Raw genomic sequence first — 24,896 nt, 5'->3', positions numbered from 1 at the left:
GTTAGTCCTGATGTTATAGGCCGAGGCTGCAGGGGAACATCCCACGATGCACTGGGCTCCTCTCTGCTCTCTTTACTCTCCATGTAGAAACATCTGGCGTTGTTGTCATTCATTCGTGTTTCTCTTCTTCTTTCTACGCAGGAATCTCTGGATTAGAGTTCTGCTGTCCTCTTTCCTGTCCTCTCCACTCCTAACTGGGCCAGGCAGACGGCCTCCTTCCTGGTTCTGATGGAGGTTATCATGAGTTGAATTGAATTAATAAAAGTGAATTAAGCTATATAACCAGGTAACTGCAGTTTAGTGAACCTTAGTGAAACAATAGTTGCTTTAAGCTTTCAATGTAAGCAACATTAGACTCACTTGATGCTGTGAAGTAAAATGTCTGATGTGTCTTTGCATTTTAAAATTTTCCATGTGCAGCTTTAACAGAGAATGTCCCGTCCTGATAAGGAACTGTATGTAAACCTGTATCTGACAGAGAAAGAGAAAAATCCTTCATAAACATGAAAAATTGCAACATTGCAATGAGACAAAAATATCTGCACTGAACTTCCTCAGGGTTTGCAAACAGCTCCATCTAGTGGTGAGATGCCAGTGCAGCAGCTCACCAAGCAGTTTTATAAGATAACTTCTCACCAAGTAAGAACTTTATAAGTAAATTAATATTATATTGAATAAAAGAAGATGAGGCTAGTGACCTTGAATGATAGTTTAATCACTTTACTAAGAATGAAACAGTGAATGAGCATACTATTAAGTACAAGATTACAGTCAAAAACCTCATTTTTAGACTTAATCAAATGTGATGCAAAAACACATTAAATAAAATAATAATAAAAAACAAAACAAAACAAAAAAACCCCACAGTTACTAATTATTTCAGTTTTTGAGCCGAATCGGTCCATTAAGTATCTTAAACTCTGTGTGTGAAGCTGATGGAAGTCATTCAGCATGAGGTCCTCATCGACCTGAAATAACCACAGACCTGCTGGCTGATGGTTGCATGTTGTCATGGTCTGTGGGATTTAGTTTGGACTCTGGTCTGGACTCTGGTCTGGACTAGTTGACCAGAGTCTTTGAATGTAAAAGCGCTGCAAGGTTTCTATTCTCTGAACATGTCACAGATGGATTCTCGGCCTAAACCGTTCTTGAACCATCAGTAGGGTTTAAAATCCATTCTGTGACTGACTGGAAACCAGTATAAACTGCAAGCCAGTGTAAAGATGTTCAAACTGGTGTGATGTGTGTAGTCCTGGTTAAAACTCCAGCAGCAGCATCTGAATCAGCTGCAGATGTTTAATACCCTTTTTAGGAAGTCCTGTTAAAAGACCAGTACAGTAATCCAGTCTATGGATACCCCTTGGTTATTTCAGCTCCTTGTGAGATCCTTGTTATAATCCCCCGTCTTTCCTGTCCTGAGGCCTATCGCACAGAATTAGGATTCAGACATCCATGATAAATAATAAAGCCAGGTGAAACCAATCCTGGATCAGTTTGTGCTCATGGCTTACTTAATAGACCCTTGGGATCTATCACAGAATCACTGATCTAATGGCAACAAGGGCAACATACTTCTCTCCGTCCTAGCAGAAAATCCTCCTGGAAGTGTATGAAGAAGTCAAGGACCAAAAAAAAAAAAAAAAAAAAAAAGAAGCAATAAGAAAAAGAAACAAAAAACAAACAAAAAAAAAACAAAACAAAACAAAAAAAAACACAAGTAGAAAGTGTAGTAAAGTATTGCAGACCACCTGAATATATAAGTAGTACACACATACATTCTCACTACTAAATCAAATCAAACCAAACCTTATTTATAAAGCCCTTTTCATGCAACCAGCAACGCAAAATGCATATCATATTAAAAACAATTTATGCATATTAACATCGAGCCTTCAATCATCATATGTAACATAGCAATATAAAAACACACTTCATAATCTCCTGGTCCTCGTCAGAACTTGTGCCGGGGAGTTCTGAAGTTACTGTAAACTAGAAATACTCTTTTTGGGAAGACCAGAGAGCAGGCATTCTAGTGATCTAATCTACTAGAAATAAAAGCATCGGCACCTCGGTGCTGTCCAGAGAGAGGAATGGGCAGACGCTGGTGATGTTTTTAAGATGGTAAAATCCTGTTTTTGCTACATTTCTAATGTGTGGAATAAAATCCAGCTCAGAGTGGAAAAGAACATCCAGATTTCTCCCACACTGAGAAGGATTAAAATAATTTAGGTAAAATTATGTCCCTCTCTTGTCTTCAGGACCGATGATTAAAACTTCAGTTTTGTCCTGGTTGAGCTGTAAGACGTTCTCTGCCATCTATGACTTTATATCTAAAATCCAGTTTAAAAGGACATTAACTGGCTCCAGCTCATCAGGTAATCTTTTAGTAGTAATCTTGTGATATTGAAAGAACTACGAGCTAAGAGGGGGTAAACTTCCTAAAAACAAAGGGGAATAACTTGAACTTGGGGCACTGACCTATTAACACAGTTGAACAGTTAAAGAAACACTTAAAATCCATACTGTTTAAAAGGTTAATCTGTTCCACTGCCTTTTTTACCTCTCCTGAAAAAAAATAAAAACTTAAAATTAGGCGGGAAGCCTCGGTGAGAATGCCTGGTGCATTGTTGCTAAGTTTCAGTTAAAAGAGCCTGTCAATGTTATTATCTAAAATCAGATCATTATTAAGAAAAGACTTGTTTTACAGTGATTTGACATCATAACGAGCCGTTTCGAGTGATGCAGGTAAGTTTGGTTGTGAGACTGTAGATGTGGGGTTTGTAACAGTAGTTGTGTGAAAAGGACGGAGACGTCCTACAGTATAAGTATGTGGATATGAACAGTGATGTTTGTTAAGTCTGAAGGTGATGTGCACGGGTATATGATGTCTGACTGGGGAAGTAATCTGGCTGGACCATCGATCGGAGAGAGCTTTGCAGAAGTGGAAAGGGTCTGAGGGAAGATGCCTGAAAGCAGAGACATGGTTAAAGTCTGTAAAATATCTGAGGCTATGCATCCTGACCTTTCTTGAAAAAAACCTGTTGGCAGGACATCAAGACAGCATATGGTGGATTTCAGATAGAAAATTATCTCATTCAGGTGCCATCTCCAGCTGGTTGAGCTAAAACTGCGAAAGTCAGTAGTCAGTAAAACTTCCTTTAATCCAGTCTAATCCACTTTATCTATATAGCACATTTTAAAACGCATGGTTACCAATGTGCTGTACATATACATTGAAACACAGATGTTCCACACACAGCTAGGAAATTTTCTTTCCAAAAAATAACATTTAAAGACTTGAAAAACAAAATACATTAATATTTCTGAAATATACAGAAGAAATCTAAAAACTTAAAGCAATTAAAAAACTATAATGTATTAAGTACTGTGTTGTTTTGAGAACATGTCTTATTTGTCTAAAAAGAAAATAAATCTAATCAAACACATTTCATCTTAGAAAATTAATTTTATTTTTAGAAAATCGGCTAGCTCTTTTTTAATAAGATATCCCTACTCATTCTGAGCCAAACAAAGCTGTAAAAATGTTCCAACTTCAGAGGAGGAACATTAGGATATTAGGTTTATCCTAAGAAAAAGACCACCTTTATATATACACGTGGTCATGAACACTGAACAAACAGCAGAACTAGAAAGAAGCTAAATATTACTAAAATCTGAGCAAATCACCAAATGAAAAGAATTCATACAAGACTAAAATGTGCCTCAAAACCACACAGAAAATCTTAAATTCAAGCAGCTTATCAATAAAAATCCACTGATTTAAGAACACATTTTTGTCTGAGGCTAAAGTTAATTTTTAAGAACTGACACCATCTGAGATTAATAATGAGTGAAAAAAGATTAAAAGTAAGGCTGTCAAAATAATGCAACCACTAATTTATGTAATTTATTGCGTTAAAATATTTAACGGAATTAACAGACCTCTCCGCACACTTTTCCCGGTGAGAGGGTTCAATACCTGCACTTTTCCTGCATTTAAAAAAAAAGAACCTTTTCCAGCTGTTCTGTACAAATGTGTCTGTGCTGCCTCCTCCTCCTCCTTTCCTGTTGCTTCATGAATCACCACACCGGCTGTCGGTGATCAGCTGATCGGCTTTTCTGTCTTGTTGTCTTGTTTATCGGTCAGCTGAGAAGAAAGAAACTAGCGGTTTGTGATTCGTACCAGCACATATTTACCCAAAAGTGTTGTTTTATGGATACGCTAGCAACGCTAGTAAGCAATAAGCTAAATTTATCAGTTAATAAAATCCATGTCATGTGAAATTGAAGAATGAAACATGTTGATAACAACAGCTTGTTTGCCTTTATTCCATAACTTGTCAGAACTGAGGTTTGCTAGTGACACAGCTGTAAAATCTGCTAGTCATCAGACAGCCATGAACACATCTATGAAGATCAGATTCAGATATCCAGTGAGAATGAAACAACAAAAGGAAGCAAAGAGACGTGTTCTCTAGATCACAGCTGCTGTGTTGGAGACACAGGTCCGATCATTTATGGGCCATGGATGTAGAGAAAGAAATTATGAACGTGTTCTGAGATATAAATCTGAGCAGGTCCTTCTCTAACAAAGCAGCTGACAGGTGGTAGAAGGGATTTATACTAGGAATGCATGATTTCAGGAAACCACTGCTGAAAGTCGCAATGACGATGTGACCTGCGATAAATAAAATGAAGCTGCTGCTTTGATGTTTTCATAGATGAAGCTCCATTGGCTAAACTCTCACGCACAGACATTATAGCTTGTGCTATAATAATGCTAGTAGCGTGTTTTAGCGTAGTAAAAGTTTGAAGATGTTTTTAAACCAATTTTGATAAATTATAAAGGTGTGGATTGAAGCAGTTTCTGTCTGATGAAGCAGAGTTTTAGACATGAATGGAACGATGACTGATATGAAAAACAGAACTATTTGGATAACGCCAGATAAATACCCTCATCAGTACCAGTAGACCACTGTTATCTGTGGTCCACATCATCTGTCCAGATGTCCATGCTGCTGTTCTTATAGGTAGATACAAGGTAATTAGGACTCGCAATTAAGGCATTTCCATCCAGCTGTTAGCATTTACATCCAGCTGTTAGAATCTACTTGAAGCTGTTAGCATCTTCATGCAGCTGTTAGCATCTTCATGCAGCTGTTAGCATCTTCATGCAGCTGTTAGCATCTACATGCAGCAGACTAATTATCGCGGTTTAGGCAGTTGTTGATGATAATATTGCAATGAAGGTAAATTTTCAATATATTGTGCAGCTCTAGTTTGTACTCCAGCTATGCAGGGGCAGGTCTAAAAGAGTTTTGATATGGGGGGGGGGGGGGGGGGGGGGGGGGGGGGGGGGGGAGGTCTGGTAGGGGCACTGGCCAAGTAAAGGGGCGCACAAATAAGACCTTTTTGAAGGTTAAGAATTTATGAAATATTGACCCAATTATTATAACTGAAGTAAGTGATCAACAAAAATCCAAGTGAAGGTCAGTTAACATTAAATATTCGTAAGCACTGGCTCCTTCTGGTTTAATACAGTAAAAAATTTGGGCATATTTCAGGCATAGTGTCGAATGGTGATTAATTGTGATTAATTTGTAAGCTGTGATTGATCAGATTAAAAATTTTAATCATTTGACAGCCCTAGTTAAAAGACAACCAATTATTAAAACAAGATTCTGGCTGACATTGAGACTTTAAAACATCCTCATTATAGCAGCTTTATGAACTCTGGTTAAATAAAGGAAATGATTGTGTTCCTCTCTAACACGGCTGTGATAACTGTGGTCACATTAGAGAGACATAAGAAATAAAACATCTTTACATTGATCTGGACCACCAAGTGGGAATATTTACAAGTTCAAAAAGGTCCATAGAAAGTAAGGTGGTTGTTTTTGGTACAGCATGTGGAGCTTGATGTGGTAGTAGGGCGACCAGTTCTGGTTTACTGTCTGCTGGTGGCTAATGCCACCCCAGACACCCCTCTAGCTCCACTCATGTCTACAGGTTAGATAAGGCTGGTTACCAGCGTTACCTGAACTGAGCTTCCTGAGCCAGCGTCACTCCTCCACCTCCACTACAGCTGAATTATATTCAGATCAAAGTGAACTGAAGTGGACTGGAGTTCTAAAAGTGCCTTGAATGACTTGCTGTGAATTGGTGGTGACTAAATTAACTGAATTAAATTAAAACATTTATTTTTATCAGAGTATTTCCTGAACAGTGACCAAGTTGTTATTAGTAGGTTTTGGCTTTTTAATGCAACACAACTACTTGTTTAAGTCTTTGTGTAAATTTTTTCATGTCAGCAAAAATTCTGTGAAATCATCTGTCCATCAATTGTCTATGGCGCTTATTCCAGCTCAGAATCGTGGGGAAGCTGGAGTCTATCCCAGCAATTAGCAGGTGAGAGGCAGGTTCACCTGGACAGGTCACCGGGCCATCTCACTTCCTCTGTCCAAACTATACATTTACTCACTTTTATTTGGACAAATGTTTCACTGAACTATAATCAAAATCAAAAATCAATCAAAAATGAAATCATTTGATGGTCCTTAGATCCACTGACTGAGCTACGTAGTTGAAGGAGAACTTTTTTACAGAGACCGACAACCTTTGTTACTTGGAATCTTTGCTTTAAAAAATGCAACAATTACAAATAAAAACAGATTTTTAATCAATAACTTCACTGACACTGTAACAGATGAATTTTTTGTTTGCAATAATCACTTCAACAATGGACTCATCTGTCCACACTGTCCATTTACTTCCTTTCATTTGGACAAACGTCTCATTGATCAGTTTATAAAACTATCCAGAGTAGCTTAAAATATGCAGAGCACGTAGGCGTCCAATAATTCTGTTCTTCAGTAAACTCGTCAATATGCAGAATTTGAGCATTTTGATGGAGTTTCTTTGGAGTAATACCTGCATTTATGGCTACAAGTGTTTGGCACATGCACACTTTTTAATTTTGCCCATGCTTAAAATAAATAGCACAGAGAATGCACCGGTCGAGCTGAACAGGCATCTGTTGAGACCTTGATTCAAACCCAAGATACTGAGTTCGTACAAGTTTTAAAGATAATTCTGAAAATCTTCTGAAGTCTTAGTTTGTCTCTTCATTGCTGACAGTCTCTACATTACCCCTGCTGATGAACTTAATGCAATTACGGTAACAGCTTACAATTCGCGTTTGGCTCAGCTTAAAGGCCATGGACATGATTGCCATGCCAACAATGATGAAAAGTGAGATAAGCATGAAGTACTTTGGGTGCTTTGGCATGATATCACCAAAACCAATAGTAGTTAGCGTGATGAAGCAGAAGTAGTACGAGTCAAAGTCTGTAAATTCAGTTTCCCACAGAGGCAAAATCAACCCACCAAAGCAGATGTATGCAAATACAATGAGGAGGATAAGTAAAAAAGGTACGTTCAGCGTTTCCATTTCATCCCCTAAGCCGGTGAAGTCCCATATGGCATGTCCTCTAGGTGGTGGAGGCAGGCGGTCTAGCTCTGGACAGGACAGGGTTCTGAGCAGCGGGCTCTTTCTGATTAAATTCTCCCTCTCAAGAAGCTTTTCAAAAATCTCTTTGTTGTTTTCAAGCTGCATGGACTTGTGTCGAACATCCGCCTGGCTGCTGATCACCTGCCGGATGTCGAGCGGTTCACGGATCACTACATCTTGGCTAAAAGCAAATGTAGCATCTTCAAAGGCCTGATGGCTGGAGTCCACGACCTTCTCTGGAGCTTTCCATGGTGACCAGGTACGGGAGCAGAAATCTTGGAAAAGCTTGTGGAGCCGAATGTAGGCTCTGGACATCAGAAAAGCGAGGAAGTCTCCCACGTCGAGGATTACCAGCAGCATGAGAGGGATGCCCACCATGGCATATAGGACACACACCACCTTACCAGGCGAGGTAACTGGATAGATATCCCCATATCCTGCACCAACAGAGAAAAAAACAGACATTTTAACACAGTGAATAAGGTTCCGCTACTACTCTTTTTGCTAGTAAGGTACGACTTGTTATGTAGGTATGACTTGTCTGTTGTTGGTTATACAATTATGACAATCACCAGGCCAGTCAGATGCGCAGTCAGTCTGACTGCCTGGTTGTTGATTACATTTGATCTTCTTAGGCTGCCTCGTACACAAGATTGTTTGGACTGACATGCAGCTGATTGTAATTGGCCAGTTACTGTCACTGGCCACAGGCCAGCCACTGCTCACGTCATAAGTACTATATGATTTGGGATGTACTGCTCTATGAGTTGTTTGTAGGCTTGTATCTAATTATATATAATCACTGATTATACATACACATGTACACACACACACACACACACACACACATATATATATATATATATATATATATATATATAAGCCTTGGTTAAACGACAACACACGAGTTATCAGAAGGGAGTGCAGGAAGCTGGAAAGGAAGTGGAAGAAAGATTGACTACAGTTCTCATTTGAAATGCTCAAGGCCAGCTGGAGCTGTTATCAGGGAGCAGTAAAGGCTGCTAACAATAAGTATTTTTCTGATATTATTGCTGCTAACTCACATAATCCTCGTGTTCTTTATAACACATTGAACCTTGTTTTAAATGAGAATGAACCTGACTCTTTGCAAGCCTCGAACAAGACATGTAACAACTTACCTTGTTACCTTTTCTGAGTAAAATATTGGAAAGGATTGTTTACACTCAACTGAAGGACTTCCTGGATGAGCATAAAATTCCAGAAGTATTTCCGTCTGGTTTTAAAGTATTTCACAGCACAGAATCAGCTCTTTTAAGTATATTTAATGACTACTGCTTGTAGTTTTAGATCTTCCCGCTGCTGTTGACACGGTAGAGCATGATATTTTGTTTCTCGGCTGGAGCAATGGGTGGGAATTACAGACTCAGCTCTGCAGTGGATGAAGTCCTACCTCTCTGACAGGAGCTGTGTGAGGATTGATGTTTTTTATCTCCTACACTGCTGGCTTGCTATGGGGGGTGCCACAAGGTTCTGTTCTAGGGCCTCTTCTTTTTTCATTGCACCTTTTGCCACTGGGAACTATTTTACGCAAACACGAGATTTCACTCCATTTATATGCTGACGACAGTCAAATCTACTTCCCTTCAAGCAGTCTGATGGTCACTCTACTCAACTCCTTCTTGACTGTCTCAGTAATATTAAGTCATGCATGGATCTTAACTTTTTGAATTTTAATGAACATAAAACTGAAGTGGTTTTATTTGTGCTGATCTCTCAGCTCTGACTCCATACTTTAAGTCTGTTGTCACCAACTTAGGTGTAAAATAAATGATAGGCCTTGGGTTTGTTAACCACGTGGGGTGGTAAAATCATCCTTTTTTCATCTCAGACATCTTTCAAAGGTTAAACCCTTTCTTTCAAGGTGTGACATGGAATTGGTAATCCATGCTTTTTATAAACTCCCGGCTGGATTATTGCAACCCTCTTTTAATAGGAATTAACTAGGGAACTCTATCACGGCTTCAGTTTTTTTTCTTTTTTTGTTTTTTCTTTTACCTTGCCCTGTCCTGCCATGGTGGCGGCAGAATGATGGTGTAGCTGCTGGGTTGTGTCAAACAAATTTGATTTGCTAAGAGCTTTATGGGTATAAGGTTTCTTTGAATAATGTCATTTTTTATTTCTTTATTTATTTAAATTTATTGTTTTATGTTATTTATTTGGAATTATGGAATTTATGTAATCTTGCTGGACCTGACTAGAGGGGACAGAAAAAAAGGAGAGTAATGAAGAGTAGAATTAAGAATGAAGAGTAATGAATGAAAAGTAGAAAAAAGGAAGAAGTGAGAAAGATCCAGCAGATAGAAGCAACAAGCTTCAATCCAGCCTAACACCAGACAACCAGCTGCTACACCTGTACAGAAACACAACATTTCCTACAGCTTTTACAGGTAAACTAAGCTGACAATCATCAGGAGTTCCTTAAAAACTAACCAAGACAGCAATGGGTCTGTGTCAGACATGCGACTTAACTAGCCGACATTTCCACCGCAGGACTGACAACACAGTCTCACTGCAAAGGTAAGCTCACCTGCTGTTAGTGAAGTTATGATGCTGGTTAGGGTTACTTTACTTGTTTTGTCTGATTTTCTTTACTTATTTAAACTCTGAGCATAAATGATTCATGTGCATTACAATGTTGCAAAAGAAACAACTTCATATTTTTATTACATAACTCAGAAAAAGTTTTAAATTATCTAATAATCCTCCCACATTTTCATTCAACATAGTTACTCAGCTAACACGTCAGTCTGGCATCAGCCTGTAAACCAGAAACTGTAATAATATAGACGTCCTTATAAATGAAGCTAAATAAAGCAAATGGTTGAACACGGTTGTAAACGGTTGTTGTTTGTCTGCCAGTGTGTGTCTACAGGTCCTGCACTCCCAGCACCTGACCGACTCTCCACTGAAGCTCTGGATCATCATGGAGGTCTACAGCCTGCAGCAGATAAAAAAGATTTCTGGATCTGCTCTCATTGGTCCTCTTGTTCATAACTTTGCACATAGTTTTTTTTTTTTTTTTTTTACCACAATTGCACATTATATTGTTATTGTTGAAATTTCTATGCAAAGATGTAAAACTGTCTCTCTACATTACTTGAAGATATTAGGCCACAACTTCAGTGTTTTTATTATATAACATGTGCATGTTCTCTATTTTCTTTTATTGAAATTTTATCTGTTTACAGTTGTGCTGCTGCTGTTTGTTCTGACTGAGAATTTCAATAAAAACTTTTATGAAAAAATAGAACTGTCCAGCTTCTCATCTGGTTAACAATCATGTTTCTATTCAGTGTTTATCTCCACAAGGTTTTTAATGTAATTAAAATTTAATGTTATTTTCATTATCAAACAGACACTGGTTATTTATGTGCTTAATAGACAAAGAAAAGTCAAAATACTTAAAAAATGCCTTTGACACACTTTATTATTCATGTTTAAGTCATGTACAAAAAAAAACAAAACAAAAAAAAAAGCTGCACATTTTTGTTACACAAATAATATAAAAAAAAAAACTTCCAACTGTCTGACTGTACACATACATCATCGTCATCATCTTCATCATGTGTCTTATCCTCTGTGATCAGCTGATCACCATCTTCTCCAGCATCAGGTGTCCTCTTCATGGTCTGTAGATCTCCAGGGTCTGCATCTTGGTGGACTCCATCTCTGCTGCTTGCAGCGTCTCTTTCCTCAGCTGATCGTCTTCTTCGTCCTGCAGAGCTGCAGCGTTTGTGGGTGGAACTGATGTGTGTCCTAGAAGCAGGGATGGTTCACAATCTAAACCAGCCTCCATCATTTCTTAAGCTGGTTGACCTGCAATCACATATTTGTTATTAAAAAACTAGTTAACACTGGATGCTTCCATTACATTTCACAATCTGAACCACTTCATCCAACCAGTTAACATCCCATCAGATCTCACAGAGCACTCTTGGTATTTACCTGTATCTTTAAAATCATTCACTCTGTGACGTTTTATATAAAGATGATTAAATAAAATAAACACTGATCAAACACAAACATTTGAACCAATTTCTATTTCCCTCCCTCTTTGCCTCTAGTTTACAAGTGAAGCCAATGTGAATATAGTGACTTTAAAAAGCCAAATGAAGTATATTCATTAACATTACTTACACAATAAGAACAAGAACAAAAACTCTCCTACTTGCCTTTATGAAAATGCTGAGAGCAAACAGCATGAAGGGAGCTGGTGGTGAAAGTGATGTCCTTCCCTCACCGCTGCGACCCAGGCCATCCGATGTCTCAGTTACATCCTCAACCTGCTGTCCAAAGCCTCTTTTTTAAAAGTGGGAAACCAAAAAAAATCTAACCTCATGGCTACTTTTCTACCTTTTTTTAATCTTGTGACTTAGTGTGGCCATCTTTCACACAACACGAGACTCCCATTTTATCAACAATGATAACGCAGCAAAGGCGACGCAGAGTCGTTTACAACGAGGATGTAACCAACGATCGACTGCGGCTATCCTGAGTGTGACGCCAGCTGACACAGACCGATAACATGAATCACAACAACAACGTACTAGAAACACACACACCTGAACCAAAGCATCTCTTAGTGTGTAAACCAACTGGACACCTCAGTGCTGAGTCAGCATGCAGAGGAGGAGGAATGAGGAGGATCAGAGATGAGTGTGATCCTGCAGATGTGACCACACCTCTACGGAGGCTAGAGGCAGACTAGGGCGGCCCAGAGACCCGGGCCATCAGCAGCAATCCTAGAGCACGAACCCACCAACCCAAGCCCCCCATCAAGAAGACATTTGTAAAACATCTACTTTGGATGTCAGAACACTAGCTGACTGGGGCAAACAGAAGGGAGGGTGCTGGGCTGACTGGGGCAAACAGAAGGGAGGGTGCTGGGCTGACTGGGGCAAACAGAAGGGAGGGTGCTGGGCTGACTGGGGCAAACAGAAGGGAGGGTGCTGGGCTGACTGGGGCAAACAGAAAGGAGGGTGCTGGGCTGACTGGGGCAAACAGAAGGGAGGGTGCTGGGCTGACTGGGGCAAACAGAAGGGAGGGTGCTGGGCTGACTGGGGCAAACAGAAAGGAGGGTGCTGGGACTGACTGGGGCAAACAGAAGGGAGGGTGCTGGGCTGACTGGGGCAAACAGAAAGGAGGGTGCTGGGCTGACTGGGGCAAACAGAAGGGAGGGTGCTGGGCTGACTGGGGCAAACAGAAGGGAGGGTTGCTGGGCTGACTGGGGCAAACAGAAGGGAGGGTGCTGGGCTGACTGGGGCAAACAGAAGGGAGGGTGCTGGGCTGACTGGGGCAAACAGAAGGGAGGGTGCTGGGCTGACTGGGGCAAACAGAAGGGAGGGTGCTGGGCTGACTGGGGCAAACAGAAAGGAGGGTGCTGGGCTGACTGGGGCAAACAGAAGGGAGGGTGCTGGGCTGACTGGGGCAAACAGAAGGGAGGGTGCTGGGCTGACTGGGGCAAACAGAAGGGAGGGTGCTGGGCTGACTGGGGCAAACAGAAAGGAGGGTGCTGGGCTGACTGGGGCAAACAGAAGGGAGGGTGCTGGGCTGACTGGGGCAAACAGAAAGGAGGGTGCTGGGCTGACTGGGGCAAACAGAAGGGAGGGTGCTGGGCTGACAGGGGCAAACAGAAGGGAGGGTGCTGGGCTGACTGGGGCAAACAGAAGGGAGGGTGCTGGGGGCCTGTGGGAAAACGTTTCAGTTTTACTGACCAGAGACAGAACACTGATGGGGTGAACGAGTCATTGAACATAAAATCAATAAGGTGGTTTGCCATCTGACTGATCCACGGCAGTGCTGACTCAGAGATGGAAGCAGTCATGTGACCACTTGACGCTATGATGGTGAGACTGTTCTGATTCCATACCACATCTAATAACTTAGAGATGCAGAATCTGAGATTAAACAGACTCTTCTTTACAAAGAGAAACACAACATTGCATGGAAGTACCATATTAGGTTGTGAACTTTTATCATATTAAAGTTTACAACCCTGTAACAAAGCCACACACACACACACACACACACGCACACACACGATCACTGCAATGAAGGAAGCTGCTATCTCCTGATTCACATGATGTGTTAACGGAAACTGTATTTGCTGTAGAATGTAAACGTTTCTCCTTTGACTCCAACTTTTGCTAAATATCACAGTATTGGATCCAGTGTGGAAATTTGCTCTGTTTACGCACAGGTTAGAAAGAAGGAAAAAAGCTATCGTGTCTCGACTAACCTGTTAAATTTCCACATTTTTAGAAGAAGAAAACAGGTTTCTTTCACGGTAGCAAAAGTCCAGTAAACTGATGTGACAGCAGCAGCATTTTCCCCAGTTATTAGTGCTTTAACTCTTCAGTTCCCCTTGGAGCTAACTCTACTTTCACACCTTTGGGAAAATGATATATGAATAAATAAATAAAGAGAGGAATTTCCCTCTACATGTCCCTGTCTCATTATTAGCCCAGGATCTAATGTATAAAATAGGGATCACTCTCACCTGAAGGAGTTAATGAATCCTTTTGTCAGAGGTTTAAATGTCAGCAGATGATCCTACTTTGCATTGTGTGTGTACTGGAGGCAGGTTTTGTTTAGTCATGTTTCCTGTTAACCTCATGGTTGTGCATAGTTTGCACTATACAGCTCAGAGTGTCTCTGGGTCCTGATGATTCTTTTTTATTTTATTTTACCAACAAGGTGGTTGTCAAGTTGTGTTTTTAAAGTCTTGGTATTATAATTAAACAAGAGTTGAAATTAAAACAGCTTTTAATTTTTTCACAAAGAGTTGCTTACTAACTGTGACCTGTGCTATCATGTTTAACCATAATATGCATCAGGGAAAGTTTAGGGGTTCTTTGCTCTCTCACCCGAATATAATAATGTAATTCATTGTTATCATTTACATTAGTAAATTAAATTGGTAATCTGGCTCTTCAGCATCACAGTTCAGAACACTGAAGGCAAACAGAAAAAGCAAAAAAACAAACAAACAAACAAAAAAAACAAAAACAAAACAAAACAAACAAACAAAAAAAAAACACACTGTTTTGCTTTGGATAATATAATAAGATTATATTATCCAAAGATTATACATACACAAAGAATACAATACAAAGAATATAATAAAACTGATGGTTAAATCAAGTGAACAAAATAAATCTGAAATTTTTAGAGAAAGGTAAATCCTTTACTTAAAAAAAAAAGAGTAAATGCAACTTGAAATTAGTTACATACAAGCGCACATCAGTGCAGGTCAAATTATTTATCAGTTGTTATTTAGGCAACAAACATGAAAGTGAATACAAAGAAGCACCTGGAGGAAGAAACCTTTTATAATGGATGAGATCCACGGAAATTTTCATTGATTCTTAGTCACAAACAAGAACAACTCGTAACAAACACAAAGTGCTACTTGAGCGTTCTGGCTGGTGATGGACACATTAATAATACAGACTCAGTCATCACCGTATCACCCGGGTGTTCAGTGCACTGATGGGATGTTAGTGCTCCCACACACTCCACAAACAAATTCATGTCTCTACAAACAACCTCTTATTGTACTTAAAGGACCTTCATTCTGCCACTAGATGTCTTCGCTCTACAAATCAACGGCTCTGTTCCCGCATCTAGAAGACTGAAGGGAGGGTCGTGCTTTTCTCTGTAATAGCTCCAAAGCTCAGCCTCCATAAATTAATTCAAGGCTAAATTAAAAACTAATTTATTTTTCTTTTGGCTGTGCTTAATCTTTTAAAAACTTTTATTTTTAATTAATTGTTTACTATTAATTTTTATTACTTTTACTGTATCTGCTTTTATAAATCTCTTATTGTTCCTCTTTTGCTTTTAACTGTATTTATTGTAATAGGCTGTATTTTAAATGTGCTATAGAAATAAGTTTGCCTCATGCAGGAGGGAATGAAAATCTACTTGCTTTGATCTGGTTTTTCTGCACGACGTGAGAGAAAAATAAACATACCGCCGCAAAAAACATCCACCTAAGCAAGCATCGGCCTACTACGCGAGATGAATCGGCTCTTCAGACACACCTAACCCTCACTATGTACACTTGGGAACTCACCATGCGATGCTGTTTCACGCGATCACAAGTGTTTGTCAGTCATTTTGTGCACCCTTGGGGAAACTGACTTTTGTTAATTGGGGGTGAGACAAAAGACTGCACCAGCCTTCTCCAGACTGGTTCATTGTAAGCGTGCAGTGGTCAACTTGTAACTAAAAAGCACTTTATAAGTACAGTCCATTTACAGTCAGTTACAAATGGACTTATGCGATTACCGCTCTTTAGGAACTGCTATGGACAAAGATCCTTCTTCTATGGGCTGATCAAAGCCTGGAACAAGATTGCACAGCATTTCAGCACCTTGAACATCAGCAGGACTGTTTAAAACCACACAAAACCACCATTTGGCAAACAGTAACTGCTGTGACCGAAGATGTGGCCCCACAGTCTCCTCCGACCATTGTTTCCTCCCTCTGTAAGAATGCGTGATTGTACCATCTATGTGTTGTTGTCTATGTTTCTGCAGAGCAGGAACCTGCTGAGTCAGGCCCAATTGCTTTTTATTCCTTTCCTGAATTTTAAAAAATAAAGGACAAAAGCTGCTGTAAAAAATTCATTCTTAATATTTTTCTAGTTTAAATGAGTTAGTCTTTTAAAACAACTTCAGCCTGACATTGTATATATATATATATGTATATAAACAGACTTCCCTCTCCCCGGCCACATTCACCAGCTCATCCGGAGGGATCCCGAGGTGTTCCCAGGCCAGCCGAGAGACATAGTCCATCCAGCATGTCCTGGGTCTTCTCCAGGGCCTCTTTCCGGTGGGACGTGCCAGGAACACCTCACCAGGGAGGCGTCCATGAGACATCCTAACCAGATGCCCGAGCCACCTCATCTGGCTGGTGGAGGAGCAGCGGCTCTACTTTGAGCCCCTCCCAGATCACCAAACTTCTCACCCTATCTCTAAGGGAGAGCCCGGCCACCCTGCGGAGAAAACTCATTTCAGCCGCTTGTGTTCGCGATCTTGTTCTTTCGGTCACTACCCACAGCTCGTGACCATAGGTGAGGGTAAGAACGTAGATCGACCTGTAAATTGAAAGCTTTGCCTTTTGGCTCAGCTCCTTCTTCACCAGGACATACCGATACAGAGTCCACATCACTGCAGACACCGCACCGATCCGCCTGTTGATCTCCCGCTCCATCCTTCCAACTCACCACCAGGTGGTGATCAGTTGAAAGCTCCGCCCCTCTCTTCACCCCAGTGTCCAGAACATGCGGCCGACGACACGACTACAAAGTTGATCATCGTACTGCGGCCTAGAGTGTCCACATGTGCCAAGTGCACATGTGGACACTCTTATGCCTGAACAAGGTGTTCGTTATGGACAGTACATGACGAGCACAGAAGTCCAGCATCAAAACACCACTTGGATTCAGATCGAGTCCCCAGAAGAAGTCCCCGGAAGAAGTATATATATATATATATATATATATATATATATATATATATATATATCAGATATATAGATATATATCAGAAAACACATATTAATTGTACTTTTGAGCCCTTTAAATGTCATTTTGTTTACAAATACCACATTTTATATGGTAAAAAAAAACTGAAAAAAAAAAAATGAAAAATCCCAATTGCTTGCTATAAATATGAAAAAAAGTGGACAAATATGAAAATTTAAAATAGACGGCCTAGTGTTCCAAACTTATCTGGTTTTCAATAGATCATTTTTTGTCCTCAGCATCAAATTAGTTAGTTTTTGTGTATCTTACAATTTTAAGCTAATTCAAGGAACCAACAATAAAATTCTAAAACGATAAGGTATAATATCTTTTTGGAAACTTCAGCTATATTTAATCAGAAAGCCAAAATGGCATGAAAAAGGCACAAAATTTCCCAATAACATACCTAAACAGCAACAGCAACAAAAACAGGAGAATAATGTTACTTTTAATAGTTTTTAAAATTTAGACCCTAATGTTCATAAAACCAGACAAAGTGTGTTCTAGGTCCAACATTAAGGTTTATAAATTACTAAGTTGCTGAAGGTAATCAATGGCATCTGTGTTGATGTGTTATCCTCTATCACATCAGGGGTAAAGAAACATTTCTATGTAATTTACGCAGACATAACAGACCACAACATTTCACACTGGGAATCTTTTTTCTGAGCTTTCTAGATGACACCAATAACATGAATATCAACTTTATTATTTTGGAGTAATTCTTCAGTTACTTTTTAGCTTAGTTTTTTTTTCCTGGGATTAACAGGTTAAAGCCAAATAGTTTATTTGGTTTATCTAACCTGGCTAATCTGGTAGCATTCTTTACAACCTCCTGTAAGCAATTAGGAGGAATAAGGAGGAAACAGATTTTTTTCAGCTTGAGTATAATGAGAACACTTGTTCACCTTCAGTCTAAGTAAATGAATGTAACAGAAGTGTAGGAGCATACACCAACACTACAACAATGTAAGAAATACTGTAGTTTCACTCAGGCTGAAATAATGTTGAATCCTCAACCTCCAGGACGTTTTTAGTCTAAATCAACTTTTCTGAGAACAATGATTGTGTGAACATTTAACTAAGAACACTAAAGAGGATGTGCTTCTAAACCTCTAACAAGCTTTTTGTGACGTAAATGGCATTTTCCTCTCAGAGTGCCTTGTATTGTTAGAGCTGTGAGCTTCCTGTTGCTGCTAACCCATTAGCCATTAGCTGACGTGCTTTTTTACCACTTACTGCATTTTAGAAGGTAAGAAACTCAGTAATGTATCATCACAAGAATCTCACATATCAATTCATGGGAAGAGAAAACTGAGATAACAAAGTTGATTAATCAGCAATGGACTTTTTGTGGTGACGCTTGTAGTTTTATATACAAACTGCAATAAATAAGACGTGTCCATTTTTTCATCACCCCTAAAATGAAAACTTATCTTGTATCTACGAGCGACGCATGTTGGAGAAATTGTGGCGATGATGAGGCAAATCACTATCATATCTTTTGGAGATGCCCAAGATTACAAACATTCTGGAAAAATATCTTGACAACTACACAGCAAATTATTGGACAACAGGTTCCTCTGAAATTTACAACGCTTTATCTTCGTGATGTACCAGAGGAGATAACAGGAAGTGCTAAATACCTCTTGAAAATAATGATTGTGGCAGCAAAGAAAGCAATAACTTGTAAATGGTTACAGACCGACCCACCTATAGTTAACGATTGGCTTGAAATAATGAAAGAGATTCATGAGATGGAAAGACTGACCTTTTTACTCAGATTGAGAAAAGACTTGTATCGGACAAGCTGGAGAAGATGGACAGAATTTTTGACTGAATAAGGAAGTTTCTTGATGACCCCCCCCACTACCAATTTATACCTTCGATTTTAAAGGTCTTTTTTTTCGTTCTGTTATTTACATGCGCTATATTTACAGGTGATACTTGTATAAATTTTATTGAATACAGTATGTATAAACCCTACTTACTTACTTAATCTTGAGGTCTCGGTCCTGAGGCTCTTTTATTGTACTGTGCTGTTGAAGTTTTATGTTGTTTTTCTTGTCATAAAAACAATAAAAATTTAAGTATAAAAAAAACAAAACAAACTCAATAAATAAATTATTTAAAGGTATAAAGGCCGATTTCTAGACTACCTTTTGATCAAAAGTCTTTGGAAAAAATTGGCACATACAAATACAGTCTCACTTAGAATTTTAGTAAAGTTTTAGAAAGTTTCAGTGTGGTTTTAAGTCCCTCCACAGCACTGAAAAGAGTTTTTAATGACATTTTTTTTAGCTACTGACTCTGGAAGTCCTGCTGTCCTGATTCTCTTAGACCTGACTGCAGCCTTTGACACGATGGACCACATACTCCTCCTGACATAAGGAAAAGACTGAAATTGTAGTTTTTGGAAGTTCTGAGTTCTAAATTGGTACACTAAATGGCTAGTGTTCTCGGTCTGCCTTACTTCGCATTGCCGAACCCATGTTAAAAATCTGGGTGTGATTATTGATGGCTCCTTTAACTTCCACCTGCAGGTCAGTTTCTGTATTAAAAAAACGTTTTCTTCCTTTTTTAGGCTACTTGGCAAGTTAAAGCCTTATTTCCCCAAGCATGACCTAGAAAAAGTCCCTCCATCTGCTCATCATGTCCAGCTTAGGTTATTGCAACTCTGTATTATGGCATTGACCATTCATTTTCTGCACCGACTGCAGCTCAAAACGCTGCTTGCCTCGTTGCTTACAGGGACAAGAAGACCTTGACCACATCACCCCTGTGCTCGCCTCCTTGCACTGGCTTCCTGTTAGTTTTAGGACCCAGTAAAAGCTGCTACACCAGCATGCTGCAGCCAGGACTCTGAGGTCCTCTTCAGCTCTTTCGGAAGCTCCCGTCTGCTAAACTCAAGCCCAGGGGCGGCAGAGCTTTCTCTGTGTTCCAAGCTGTGGAACATCTCCCCCTTCACGTCAGAGCTGCTCAACTCAAGACCCACTTCTGCGGTGCCTCATGGATATAAAAGCCAGCTTCACCATCTTTCTGGGCGACTGTGTACCGTGGGCACACAGGTTCGCCGGCTTGGAATAGACTCTTTCGTGTGTTGTCCCTGTGTGGGTTAGAAGTGGCTGTAGTATCTGTGAGAGCTTTTCTAATTGACAGAAATTGTGGTTTACAGAAAAGACTATTTATATTTCAGTTTATGTTTGATACGTATGCACGAAGTTTGGTTTATAGGAAGTTTTGTGGTCGCCTGTTTTCCATTGTTAAAAGTTAAAGTTATAGGAGGAGTTTCAGGTGGTAATTTTTGGTTATTTTTGTTTTTGTATAGTAAACTTGAAAAAGGGACACTTTATGTTATTTGTAACAGGACATGGTATATTTGTGTTATAGGAACCCTTTATTTGTTTATTGAACCCGGGTATTTGTATTTTGTTATAGGAATCTGTATTTATTTAATTGTTTTTAATAAATACTTTTATTTATACCATTTTGACGAAGTCTGGTCCGGTTTGTTATGGACCCTTTTTCCCCTAGACAAAAGGGGGTCATAACACCAAGGCTCTTCGAGAGTGCTCTTGTTTGGCCCTAACTTCAGCTTTTTTTCTTGGAAGTAGCCTTCTCTTAAACAGTTCTTCTTTTCTGACTCGATAGAGGCACCCTTTTTGCCACAATGTCCCTTAGTGTTATACCATATCTTTAGTTAGTAAGCTAGCAAGGCTCTGGCTCTGGCTCTGGCTCTGGCTTCGTTGCCTCTACAACTACTCCAAGTCTCTGAGAGCCAGTGATTTTGTGGACGAAGAGGGGTTGAGGGAGGAGGGACACATGGCCAGCTGAGTTTTATACACATCATCAACCAGTCTTTCAGAACAATCGGTCAAATGATTGGATGGTGTTTTTCAGTCCTGTCCGTTCCACAGGTGTCTACTTTACTTTTCATTTTTGTGTTAGAACATTTACTTAATTGGTCTGCACTCAGGGTGAGAGGGGATTTTAAGCAATATAGTAAAAATGCTGCTGGAAAAACGACCTCCTACCCTACCTTTACATTTTTCCGCTTCATGTCCTTATTTTATTCTTACCACAGATGTGGGGGTAAGTTTTTGGCCATTACGGATGCGTCTTGACAGGATGACATTCTTATTCTTTTCTTTGAGCAGCTCCAACATGGCCGACTGCTAAAGATGCTTAAATGCAGTAAAGTTTTTCACCCGCTTCTCTCAGTTCTACTGCGCTCAATATATGAGCACTTCAAAACCAACATGAGTGTGAACAGGGTCGACGCCCCACTTCACACAAACTGTGTACAGGGTGTTGCTCATGAGGATAAATGCCAGCGGTTATAGTCAGAATTTACAGACTGCAGTTCACATATTGCACTATGTGGACTAGTTCTCGTACTCTAAACAAAGACTGTATGGGTCATTTTTTTTGTTTTTTTCCAGCTTAACACCAGGCCTCATCACCAATATCTTCTTATCTAATTTAATTAGTTCTAAAGTTGTTTTTATGAAGTGTTTAATGAAAAGTCTCCATCAGATTCATGAATGTGTTTGTAGGCTGCAAAATTTCTCTTTCCTCTTAGACGGATGAGAATACCACTAAAAGGTCATGAGACTGAAGGAGCATGTGCAGCCACAAAGGTAAGACAGACAGGCAAACAAACATAAGGACAAAGAATGAATAAAGGTAAGTAATAGTAAAGATGTGCACTGAAACCTGATTGTCCTTATTTTGTAAAGTGCTAACTTGGTAATAAACAACCAGACAGTGAGCTGGAGATCATGTAAAAGCAGCTTTATGAACAAAGTGATAGAATATCAAGCTATAAAGAGGAATGACTGTCATAAAGACATTAATTCCTCCTGAACTTCAATATCGCTCTTGTAATAAAGCTAATCATAATAAAAACACTGTTGTGGAAAATGTTATTAAAAGACATGTATAAATGAGTCACCAGCTGCTACATGTGGAGGTTCATGCCATGAAGCCCCAGTGCAGGATGAAGGAGTTCTCATCCTGGAAGCAGGAGACCACATGGTCGTAATGCCTGGACGTTATGAAGTGACGTCTTGTGTGCTGACAGAAAAGATCTGGTGTGCACGTGTGTTCAGTCTATTACACAGACGGTTTTATTTAAACCAGCAATAGATATTAAATCCATCTTGACTGTGACTTGTTGAGTGAATTAAATTAATCAAACATACATTATTTTTCCCTGATGGAAATTATCATGATAATATCTGTAATATCTTCTATTTTATTTTAAAATAAAAATGCTTTGTAAAGTACCAAGTTGTTTTTACAAATCTGACAAAAGCTTTACTGTCATTTCATTATTGCATTTTAATTAACCACACATCAGAAAACGACACAGTCATTTTTACATGTTGGTACTCAAATGTTCGTAAGAGTACTCCTGAGTGTTTCTATGATTACTTCTGACCCAACAACAAATCCAAGATACGAAGATTTTCATAGATGCCACAATCTTGGTAAAAAGTTCGTAAGTAGGACTTAAGTGTTCCTATGAACAAATGCATTAAATACAAAAAATTATCGAAATCTTTTATCTTGGATTTGTACTTAACTACAAACAAATCCTACTAACACCCAGGAGCACTGTTACGAGCATTGGGGTGCATCAGCAAACTAGATCTTTTCTGTTTTCTGTCTAGCAGCTCATTGGTTCTTTTTTTAACTGACAGCAGGCTGAACCAATCAGATTCTTTGAATCCCCTCTGATTCTGCCACCAGTGGATGAAGCCACCTGTCAGGCCGAGGAGAGGAACGAAGAGGAAGCCACAAAGAAACTGAAAAAAAAAAAAAACCTGGCAAATTTCATAAACTGATTTTTCAGTATTCCTCTGCTGTCTCAATTTGCTTATATTCGTTTACCTGTTGTATTTATTACTTTCTTTTTTCCTACACTGTTGGACATTTTTTTCTAGAGACACAGAGGTCTGTTTTGGATTAACCTTATCTCATGACATGTCTTTATATTTTTAGAGATTCCTCTTATAAAGGACCATCCACCCTGGAGGTGTGTACAGTTACTTACTGACCACTGCAGCTTAAAAAACACTCACCCTGAACACATACATAAACCTGTAACATGGACACTGAAACCTTCTAGTAATCTCAATAACTGTGCCATGAATGAGAAGCCAGGTGTGACGGCAGAGCAGGAAATGAAAGCTAGAGACAAAGAAAAAAAAACAACACTAGAAAGAGAAATCCAACAAGAACCAAACTGAACCAAACCCTCAGGTGATGAATCTGGAAGCTTTGAGGACACTGTCAAGCTGCTGCTGCTTCCTTTGCTCTGCACTGTTTATAACTCTGCCTCTACTGGGGCAGCTTCAGCAGAACATTCACGAACCACCAAGATGTGCCTCAAATGAAAAGTGTGTTACGTAGAAATGATGGTACTGTAATGAGAAGAAACAGGTGTCCGTCATGTGTAGGCCTTACGACCGGCTGAGCCATTTCTACCAGGGTTCATTAAACTGTGATGTTTTCACAAAGTCACTCCCAAGGTCCCAGCTGACAGCTGAGTGGACTGGAGGGTGTACAGCTTGAAGATCTTTATTTTGAAAGCAAATCAACTAAAAAATCATATGTGAAAATAATTTCTTGATCTTTTCTCATCAGCACACCTTCAACTAACAGCTTCTCTGTCTCAGTTCCCCCCTCCCCTCAGGTTAAAAGTCTGGGTGTCGCCCTCCACAGCACCACATCAGTACATAACTCCAGTCTCCATCTTCAACATTAACCGCTTTCGCCCCGCCCCTCACTCCCTCCATCCACTATGTCCACAGCTTGGGTCACCTCCCACACTGGACTACCTTCTTTTCAGTCTACCTCACAAACCACTCCATAAACTTCAGCTGGTCCAGAATTTTGCTGCCCGGATAACCACTAAACCATCCTCTTCCCACATCACTTCTGTTCTACAACAGCTTCACTGGCTCCCCATAAGTTTCTGTATCCTTTTCAAATCCTAGGCCATCCATCATCTGGCTGCTCTGCACCTGTCTGCTCTGGTCCACCCTGCCTTCCCTTCTCACTGCCTCACATCCTCTTCCTCTCTTCATTTCAGTGTCCCGTCCCATCGCCTTGTTACCATGGGGACCAGGGGTTTTAGCTGCATTATCAATAAGAGCAAATCACCAGACTAGATTATTAAATTGGTTTAAAACTGTACAAAAAGTCATTTCTCCAGGAGATTTTTCTGAGTGGGGGATGATAAACAACTCCAGCTGTTAGCCTGGTCTGGAGCAGCTCAGCCAGGATAACCAGCTCATCAGTTTCCTGAAACTCAGTCTGAATTTATCACACCGCTGATATCCACATTTATAAATGGACATTATGGTTATTAGAAGAAAGGAAAAGAAATGATTCCACATGAGGAACGTCTGATAGATGATTACTGCATCCATGATTGATCCAGATTTCTGCTTAGATCAGTGCTTAGATCTGCTTAAATCAATGTATTGGTGTAGATCAGTGAACTGAAACACTCCTAGTGGACATGGGGTGTTCATAAACCGATTCTTCCTGATATAAATACTTCAAAACATTTTCTTTCCATGTAAAATATGTCACATATTCTAGACCAGTGGCTTCTCTGGGACCCCCTTCATGCATATACTATATACCGTGGACCCCCTGACCCACCCTGTGCTGAAACCATGCTGGTTTTATACTTTCAAAAGTGAGATTTTCACCATAAATAATGTGTCCTGGTTGAGTCCTGTCCTTTGATAAAGCCAAAGTTAAATGAACAACATACAGCCTTACTTTATTTCC

General features: G+C 39.7%; 1 protein-coding gene across 2 annotated transcripts in view; it reads right to left on the bottom strand.

Annotated features, from left to right (window-relative positions):
• Positions 1 to 382: 382 nt before the first annotated feature.
• kcnk18 (potassium channel, subfamily K, member 18) overlaps positions 383 to 24,896 on the bottom strand; it is a 40,565-nt gene continuing 16,051 nt past the window's right edge. The window contains exons 3-4 of one of the 2 annotated variants that reach the window (XM_042009630.1): positions 7,387 to 7,947; positions 383 to 465 (exon numbers count right to left, since the gene is read on the bottom strand). In XM_042009630.1, the coding sequence (XP_041865564.1) occupies positions 401 to 465; positions 7,387 to 7,947 (626 nt within the window). In that variant the 3' untranslated portion in view covers positions 383 to 400. Of the gene's footprint in view, positions 466 to 6,780; positions 7,948 to 24,896 lie in introns of those variants that run through there. The other variant, XM_042009629.1, reaches the window with a different exon arrangement.

Source organism: Melanotaenia boesemani, chromosome 16, assembly GCF_017639745.1.
Source record: "Melanotaenia boesemani isolate fMelBoe1 chromosome 16, fMelBoe1.pri, whole genome shotgun sequence".
Taxonomy (NCBI): Eukaryota; Metazoa; Chordata; class Actinopteri; order Atheriniformes; family Melanotaeniidae; genus Melanotaenia; species Melanotaenia boesemani.
Note: the sequence above shows the minus strand (reverse complement) of the source record. Positions and strands in the feature narration are given on the sequence as shown.